This window comes from Nicotiana sylvestris, chromosome 11 (genome assembly GCF_000393655.2).
Source record: "Nicotiana sylvestris chromosome 11, ASM39365v2, whole genome shotgun sequence".
Taxonomy (NCBI): Eukaryota; Viridiplantae; Streptophyta; class Magnoliopsida; order Solanales; family Solanaceae; genus Nicotiana; species Nicotiana sylvestris.
Genome location: NC_091067.1, coordinates 155281715 through 155291839, shown reverse-complemented (window position 1 = coordinate 155291839; position 10125 = coordinate 155281715). Strand labels below are relative to the sequence as shown.

Genomic DNA, 10125 nt, shown 5'->3' with positions numbered 1-10125 from the left:
AGGATAAAGGAAAAGATAGGAGGTGATGCCAAGGCTCGCGGATGTCTGCAGGACTACCTCGTGTCGCCTGTGTAGGCTGAAGACAGCACCCTCACTGCGGTCCAAGCACTTTGGTATCAGTATCTGCATACAATGCAGGGTGTAGTATCAGCACAACCGACCCCATGTGCTGGTAAGTGCCTAGCCTAGCCTCGGCGAAGTAGTGACGAGGCTAGGACCAGACTACCAAATAAACATGTGCAGTTATATAATATACAGGGGAAAGTAAACCATAAATATACAAGTAAAGATGGTAGGGGAAAACATGCTTCGGGGAATAACATGTAACAACAGAATATCAAAAGGATTACAAAGGATCCAAAATCCAACTATGTACAAAGATAAGGAAAACAAAGGCAGAATTCACTTTCATTTCACATCTTGTTGCAGGCGTGCAACCCGTTCCCATTTCTCGTATCTCGTTGCAAGCGTGCAACCCGCTCCCATTTCATATATCCCATAGCAGGCATGCCACCCGTTCCCATTTCATGTATCTCGTGGCAGGCGTGCCACCCGCACCCATTTCATTTATCTTGTGGCAGGCATGCCACCCGTTCCCATTTCATGTATCTCGTGGCACACGTTCCACCCGCTCCCATTTCATTTATCTTGTGGCAGGCGTTCCACTCGTTCACATTTTATGTATCTCGTGGCAGGCGTGTCACCCGCTCTTATTTCATTTATCTTGTGGCAGGCGTGCCACCCGCTCCCAGTTACAAATCAACAACAATCACAAAGAATCCCGGCAAGGGAACAAGAGCAATATAACAACTAAAGGTGTTAAACTGGTGTGTCGGGCCGGGCCGGGTTGGGATTATTGGACCCGTATGGGTTATAGTCTGGGCCGGTTATGGGTTGGGGCTTACCGAGTTTAACGGATTCGGGCCGGGCCGGGCCGGGTTTAGTGTTTTTTTTGTTTGTATTTTGTATAACTATTGTAAGTTATATTAATATAAAGTATTAATATAAAGAATACAAGGAAGATGGGGAAAAATTGCTCTTATAAATTGCAAGTGCTACATTTATTTCAAAATTCAAACTTACAAATTGAAAGGTTTACATTTAACAACAAGTAAATTAACCAAAAAAGAGTAAATTCAAAGATTTTGCATTGCATTAGTAAGTTCTTCATAATCAATATGAACTGAGTGACCTTCTTCTGGAGTGTTAAATTCGGATGGGTTACCATGTGTTAATATATCTCCAAGTTCCTCGTCTTCTAGGATATCAACATCTTCACGTCCTTGATTTCTTCGTGTCGATCTAATCCAATCTCTGAAACATACTAAAACTTCCAAAGCATTGCTTTCCAATGAGTGACGGGTGTCTCCAAGTTGTTGTCTTGCTTGGCTAAATGCACTCTCTGATACAACAGTTGAAATTGGCACATTCAGCACGTCCCGAGCCATAGCGAAAAGAACAGTAAATTGCTTTCCATTCTTATGCCACCATCCCAACGGTGAAAATTCCTTTGTGCGAGGCTCTTTTTGCTTCTGCAAGTAGAATCGAAGTTCATCAATGTTCCTGCTACTGGTTTGAGTGTTAGAAAATGTAGAAAAAATATTAAAACTATCAAGGCCTTCTTCATCATCCACAGTAGAAGAAGTGGTACAATGCATAGTTGGATTAACATTGCCTACATTAAGAGCAGCATCATCAATTACATTTGCATAATAATTATATAATTGTTGTAAATATTCATTTAGCTTGTTCATACAAGTATATAAATCTGGGGTTTCAGTTGGTCCAATCTCCATATAAGTATATAAAGCATTCATTAATTGGTGACAATCAGACATCTTAATAGAAGGATTTAAAACAGCACCAATTAAGTAAATCGAAGGAATTGGAAAGAAATATTTTTTGAATTTTGCTTGCATTTTTTCAACAACATCCCTATATTTTTCTTTCTTCTTAAATTGAAAGAGTAGAAAAGAAATTTCAGCTATATGTACTAAAGGCATAGTAACAGTAGGGTAATATGCTCCAGAAAACTCAACAGTTGTTGTATAAAATTTATGTAAAAATTTAACATCATTAATGACCTCCCAAGTAGTAGTTGTTAACATACGGTTTGGATCAGTACAATGCGCATTAGCAACTTCAGTTATTGGGAATATATATTTGTAGCAACATTTTAAAAATATATATGTATAATCCATCTAGTAACAATTTCGTCTGGCATGAATCTGGATTTAAGGTTATACTGGACACACATATTCTTAAATTCCTTTATTCTAGATTGTCGATTATTTTCTTGAATAACACCAACTGCTCTTCTAACATGAGTAATCTCAGTTGAAAATAAATCAAGGCCACTTTTAACAACTAAATTATAAACATGACATGCACACCTAACATGAAAAAATTCATCAATAGGTGGTTGCAAATGCAGTTTTAATATTGAAATTGCAGCATTATTGTTAGAAGCATTATCAAAAGACATACACAATACTTTTTGCTTGAGATTATAAAATTCAACAACTTCACAAATAGTACTACTTATAAACGTAGTAGTATGACTCTGATCTTCATCATATCTAAAAGCGATAATACGTTTTTGCATACAGGTAGTATCATCTATCCAATGACATATAATTGTCAAATAATCATTTCCATTAACAGCATGGCCAATATCAGAAGTTAGAGAAACTCTACAAGGAAGGTGGCTAAACAAATAACGTATGTATGTTTGATATTGTCCATGAAGTCTAAAGATATCAGCTTTACAAGTACTTCTAGAGATACCTTTAAATAAAGGATTGTAAATCCTTTGAATATACATAATAAGATATGATGAAGAAGCAAAAGAAAAAGGTAGACAACCCAAAACAATCATTTTTGCTAACTCCTCATGATCCTTCATTTTATCATATTTCACAAGACCACCAGTAGTAGAGTTTAGAGTTGATTGATTTTCATTTTATCATATTTCACAATATCAGTACCTTCTATTTCCTCAAAGAATTTCCAAACCTTACTTCTTTTTCTACGATTACTAGTCGGGGCCATAGGTGGTCTACTACTAGCAACACGACCACCACCCTTGCTAGCAACTCCAACACTACTAGGTGTCAGTGGTATCTCATCTTTCATTTTTAATTCATTATCATCTATACCAAAATCTTCCTGCAATTGTTCATAATCTATATTATTATCAGGTAATGTTTCAGGAATATTTGGAGAGGTATTTAAATTACTACCAGATATTGAACATGAAGTACTACCTCGTTTTTATTTCCCCGATTAGTAACCTTGTCACAAACTCTTTTTGTAGCATTAAATATATTGTAAAAATTTAACTACTAGCAACAAAACAAATAAATATGCAAATAAAATAGTAAATAAGAGAAAGAGTTGGAGGGAGTGCACTGAATTCGGCAATAAATTGAGCACTTGATGATTCCGCAACTCCAATGTTACCACGAAGAAACGTCAATTATTTCAATTTTGAAGTTCAATTGTTCAAACTTCAAAAAATAAATACTACGATAAATTAAATTCCAAAAAAAAAATAGCCAAATAGTTGATTGCACTTTAATAGGTGAAGAATAAAGATTGAAGAATGAGAGAATATGAGAATTGAGATTGAGAATTGAGAGATGAGTGAAAAAATGAGGAAGATGGGGGAGGGGGGGTATTTATAGATTTTGAAAGGGGGGGTTAATTTAAAAAAAAAAAACCAAAATTGGGCTATTTGTGCAATTCACCCGCTGGGCAACGACCATTTTCTGAAATGGATCGTTGCCAACGGTTAGATCTGGCCCAAATTTTTTAAATTTTTTATTTTTTTTACCATTAAACCGGGCCGGGCCGGGCCGGTTAACCGGTTTACGAACAATGTTCACCTAAGGGGTTGACAAGTTCGGGTAACTGGTATTCCAACCGTAAACAGAGTAACCCGCGCGTCCCCCCTAACCGAGCCCAACCCAGCCCTATTTAACCGATCCGGGCCGGTTCCGGTTTTAACCGGTCTGGGCCGGTCCGAAACCAGGCTGACCCCGCCCGTTTAACACCCTTAATAACAATATCCTGGCAAGGCAACAATAATCTTTCAATAACAACCCCGGCAATGAAACAATAATATTTCTATAAAGGAACAATACTATCCCGGCAAGGGACAACAACAACAACAACAACCCAGAAAAATCCCACAAGTGGGGTCTGGGGAGGGTAGTATGTACGCAGACATTACCCCTACCCCAAAGGGGTAGAGAGGTTGTTTCCGAAAGACCCTCGGCTCAAGATAATAAGAAAAACAAGAAAAACAAAAGGGGAGAATATTAGTTTCACCATAGAGATCATAGGAAAAATAGGAACCTAAAATGCATAAGAAAAATACAAGACAGAAATGATGGCTAGTAAATAGATCTAGCACCGAAAAGAGAAAATATTAAGACACGACAATGCCCCTAGTAATTTTCGATTAAAACCTTACCATACTAGGCTCACAATGGAACAAAGTAACGCAAGACTCAACTAGCTCCTAGCCTACAACTGTAATACTCGACCTCCACAAATTTCTATCAAGTGTCATGTCCTCAGAAATCTGAAGTCTCGCCATATCCTGCCTGATCACTTCTCCTCAATACTTCTTAGGCCGCCTTCTACCTCTTCTCGTGCCCTCCCCAACCAGCTGCTCACACCTCCTCACTGGAGCATCTGGGTTTCTCCTCATTACATGCCCGAACCATCTGAGCCGCGCTTCTCGCATCTTGTCATCCCGGCAAGGGAATCGATAGTAAAAGTAAATACGTCCCGACAAGGGAAAATTAGCTATAATCAAACTTGTTCCAACATCTAACTACCTCAACTAGCACTAACACTCAATCACAAGTAATCTCCACGAGAATTATCATAATCCTTGCTCAACACAGAGAATCAACAACTTAGGCATTTGTAACATTTATTTAGAACACAACAATTTCACTTTAAGACTCACGGTCATGCTTGACACCAACGTATAGATATTCGTCACCATGCCTATACGTCATACTCAACAAATATCACATAGCAAATAGGACTCGACTCCTAATCCCTCAAGCTAAGGTTAGACCAAACACTTACCTCGCTTTGCAACCAATTCAAAATTCCAACAAGCCTTTGCCTCGCAAATTCTCAAATCTAGTCACAAATAATTTGATTCCGTCAATAAAAATCATAGGAATTAATTCCATATGAAATTCTACATTTTTCATTAAAAATCCGAAATTTCACTAAAAAATTCGCCTGTGGGGCCCACGTCTCGGAATTCGACGAAAGTTGGAAATATGAAACCTCATCCAACCTTGAGTCTAACTATACCAAAATTACTAAATTTCGATAATATTTCGACCCTCAAATCCTCAAATCTATCCGAGAGGGTTTTCAAACTCTTCCAACTAAATCCATATATTTAATGCCAAAACTAGTAATAGATTCGGGTAATCTAACCAAAATTAAGTTAAGAACACTAACCCCGTTGTTTTCTTTGAAAATCTCACGCAAATCGCCTCTCCCCGAGCTCCAATTTGGTAAAAATGGAAAATAGAATGAAGTCCCATTTTCAGAACTTAACATTCTGTCCAGAAAATTTCAGGTACTATTCACGTACTGTTCACGGATACTGTTCACAGGTACTGTTCACATGCTGTAAAAAATCAACAGCTGTCCAAAGAGAAAATTCAGCAGCCTTTTTATATCCGTTAACCTTCCGAAATCCACCCGAGGTCATCGGGACTTCAACAAAATACACCAACAAGCCCTAAAACATGATACAGACTTAGTCAAAATCTCAAATCACATCAAATAATGCTAAAACCGTGAATCACACCCCAATTCAAGCCTAATGAAACTAAGAACGTTCAACTTCTATATTCGATGCAAAAACCTATCAAATCAAGTTCGATTGACTTCAAATTTTGCACACAAGTCATAAACGAAGCTATGAAAGTTTTCAGAACTGGATTCCGACTTCGATATCAAAAGGTCAACTCTCGGTCAAACTTTTCCAAAAATCTTCTATTTTCCAACTTTCGCCAAAATGCGCTGAATTGTCCTACGGACTTCCAAATCCAAATCTGAACATGCTCCTAAGTCCAAAATCACCATACGAAACTATTGGAATCATCAAAATTCTATTCCGGGGTCTTTTTCTCAAAAGTTAAATCTCTGGTCAAATTTAAGAAATCTTTAGCCTTAGATTTCTAGATTCCGTTAAATGACGATAATTTGATCTAGGGACCTCCAAATTCGATTTCGGGCATATGACCAAGTCCCAAATCACGATACAGAACTATCAGAATGGTCAAAACTTTTATTCGGGTTTGTCTGCTCAAAATATTGACAGAAGTCAACTCGGTTGAGTTTTTAAAGTTCTAGTTCACAATTTAATCCATTTTTTACATAAAAACCTTCCGGAAAATTATACGGACTGTGCACGCAAGTCGAGAAATTATTGATAGCGCTTTTCAAGGTCTTAAAATACTAAGATAATTATTTAAATTAAAGATGATATTTTGGGTCATCACATTGATCTACCCCATTCTCTAATAAACAGGATCAAGGCTACTCCTATGCCGTTAGGCTCAATAAGTAAAGATCTTATGTCCTGGGATATGAATAGCAATGACATGTTTACATCCAAGTCCTGCTACAAACTTTTAGAGGATAACCACTTGATGATTCAGGATAAACAGCCTGACTTTAATTGGATTTGGGATCTCCACTGTCCTACTAAAATCAAGTTCTTTATTTGGCAGTGCATACATAATAAAATTCCTTGTAGAACTTACCTACAATATATTGGTATCAATATTGATCCTAATTGCCCTATGTGCAAACAAGGACCTGAGGATGCCACTCACATTTTTCTCTTTTGCCCTATAACTACCCGTTGTTGGTCTAGTATTGGTCTAATAATCAACCAAAGCAATGCTCAATCCAACTGGTTAGCTATTTTAAGGGATTCTCATCTCCAAGATAGTCATCATCATTATGCTTGGAAAAATATCTTCCCCTTTTCGATTTGGAATCTGTGGAAGAATAGAAATAATAATAACATAAACAATTTGGACCTGGATATTAACCCTAGATAGGTTTTCCATCAAATATGAGAATTTCTATTCTTTACTGAAAAAAATCTCATACAACAATCTTCAGTCAAGATTAAAATTCACTGGTAAAGACTTCCTCCAAACAAGATAAAACTTAACATTGATGGAGCATTCTTAAAAGAAAAGCTTCATGCAAGTATAGGAGGAGTTTTCAGAAACAGCTCTGGTAAATGGATCATGGGCTTCACAAAATCTTGCTATACAACATGCCCCTTGCAGGCTGAACTTTTAGCATTGGAGCAAGGATTAAAATTAGCTGTGGACATGCCATTTGTTGCTATAGAGATTGAATCATATTCAACGGATATAATAAAGATGCTTATTGATGAGAATGATAGTGCTAATGCATGTTTACTTAACTGCAGATCATTAATGCACCGACTGAAATCCCCGGTGATCAGGCACAATTTTAGGGAAGGAAATGCAGTAGCAGATTGCCTAGCTAAGGAAGCAGTCAAGAATTTCAAGCCGGATAAATGCTATCACCTTGCTCGCCCACCTCTTTTTGCTGAAGCCATTTTGGAAAAGGACATGCAAAGCCTTTGTTTTGGAATTAAGCAACTAAGTACCAGTGTTTGTAATAGTCTAGTAACTTTAAACAATAGTAATGTCCTTCGGGACTATGTAACTTCGGTGTAAGTTTTTGCGTATTAATATATATGCTTCCTTATCGTTCAAAAAAAAAAGAGAATATCTAACAAATGCTTACCTTAATTTACGACCAAAAAGAATAAAAAAAGAACATCAAACAAAAGCCTTAGATGACTTGGGATCGATTCTCTTTCAATGCCTTCTGGGTTGAACATGTCGCACAGGACTTGCTTAGTACAATTTATATTTTCTGTATTATTTACATGCTATTACATAGTATGAGATTTATCCAGTGCACACAAAATGCTCTTCCGAAGGGTAGTAGCGTATGCGGGTTTTCCTGCAAGTTTCCAAAAAAAAAAACTTACATTTTCAAGAGAATATTGAATGTGCAAGGTGGAGAAATCGAAGTGGAAACGTTGCGACGTCATTCTGTTGCAGGTTTAAGAAGATACTTTGTTTAGATTATTCTAAAAAAAAGTCTGATATGCCATCATTTTGAAAATTATAGAAAAAAAGTTCAAACCGGTACTCGCATTAAAAATATACGAGGTACTTTTTCCATTTTTTTAACATTTTAAAAATTAGAAACCACCAATTTATTGAATTACCAAAAGTTCAATTGATCTTCTTTTTGTTTAAATAATCACCATTATTATATTAGTTTTCTAGCAAAAGATTTGATCTATATTCGACAACAACAACAAAAAACCCAATATAATCTCACACATAAAATATGAAGAGGGAAGCGTGTACGTATACGGTATACCTTATCCCTATCTTTGTGAAAGTAAAAAGATTATTTTCGAAAATTTGGAGCTTTACTTTTTTTTTTGGGCTTAAATCTAGGCAACAATTAAAATAAAAGGTTCGCTCAATGCTAAGTATCATATCCTGTGAGATTTACACTCCTTGGATGTTAATTTTATAAAAGGGAAATTAGTACCAAACACTTAATAAATGTTCAAGTAAATGGTTTTAGTGTAGGATAATTAGAACAAAATATTGTTGAGTTTTTATGTCACGCCCCGAAACAAGGCCTAGACGTAACATGACACTCGGTGCCTGACTACATATGACCGAGCGAACCAACTGGCTGGCTGAATCAACATGTGATATCATAACATACTGAATGCAGAAGATAAACTAACACATGCTGATATACTGAAAGCCTGAATGATATAAATCAAAGTGCGGAATTACTATTACATTTCTGAAATATATTTGTAGCCAACATAGCTTAATGTGAAAAGTCTGCGACTCTGTCTAACTATTACTCTAGTCTATGAAGCCTCTAATGAAGTACTGAAAACACTGACTGCCTGAAAATACTGAAGACTATAGTAATGATAATGCCCCGAAAGAACTGGGGATCACAAAATAGCTGGTACGAGAATCCTAGCGCTCGCAACCATCAACCTGTAAATTATTACCTGCATCGTGAAATGCAGGTCGTGGGCAAAAGGGACATCAGTACATTTGAATTGTACTGGTATGTAAAGTAACTAAAAGAAATAATTAAAAATGTTGAAACTGAAACTAAGCTGATAACTGAGAATTGATAATTGATCACTGAAATAATAACTGATAAATGAAATGATAACTGATAACTGATAATTGAACTGATAACTGAAAACTGAAATGGTAACTAATAATTAAACTGAAAGAAAGTAAGGATATGAATACTCCCTTTTCTGAATGATGATCAACCTGTTTATCTGAATATTAAACTGCGGCCTTAGGCCCTATATATATATATATATATATATATATATATATATATATATATATATATATATATATATATATATATATATATATATGCCTCAGGCCCAAATATAGGTGTTCGACATTCAGGGATTTAAAATTAGGAATTAAGAATCATACTGCAATACATAACAGTGAAATACTTAATCACGCTGAGTTACATGATACTGGAATACTGGATCACACTGAATTACATAATACTAGAATACTGAATCATACTGAGTTACATAATACTGGAATACTGAATATGACTAAAATGAGACATGTATTCTTGAACTGATTATGAATACTGAAACTTCAACTATTTATGACATGCTGAGTAAGCTATACTAAGACTTAGGGACATCAAACCCAAGTCTATATTGAATACGAACTAAGCTCACAACGTTCGGAATGAAAGTCATGAACTAGTTATGAAGCTAGAGAATAGAAGTTCTACGACTATTCAAGGAACTAGGCTAAACTATATTTCTGAGGCAATTAGTAACATCATAAAAGAAACGTAGTGTAGGGAGAATCATTAACATTCCCAAATATAAAGAGTTAGCCTCACATACCTTAACTTCTTGCTCTTGAGTGTAATACGACGTTTGTCAATACTTTCAACTTTAATCTATATCAATACAAGTCAAAG

General features: G+C 36.0%; 1 protein-coding gene across 1 annotated transcript; it reads left to right on the top strand.

Moving 5' to 3' along the window:
* Positions 1 to 5558: 5558 nt before the first annotated feature.
* On the top strand, positions 5559 to 7772 carry LOC138881881 (uncharacterized). Its single transcript, XM_070162174.1, has 2 exons — positions 5559 to 5654; positions 7221 to 7772. The coding sequence occupies exons 1-2, from the start codon at positions 5559 to 5561 to the stop codon at positions 7770 to 7772; spliced, it is 648 nt and encodes a 215-aa protein (XP_070018275.1).
* Positions 7773 to 10125: the final 2353 nt, after the last annotated feature.

Excerpts from the sequence above, each read along its gene's own strand:
- LOC138881881 (XM_070162174.1), top strand. The coding sequence starts at position 5,559 with ATGGAAAATAGAATGAAGTCCCATTTTCAGAACTTAACATTCTGTCCA. Across the intron at positions 5,655-7,220 it reads TTCACGGATACTGTTCACAG|ATAAAACTTAACATTGATGG; the intron begins GTACTGTTCACA and ends CCTCCAAACAAG.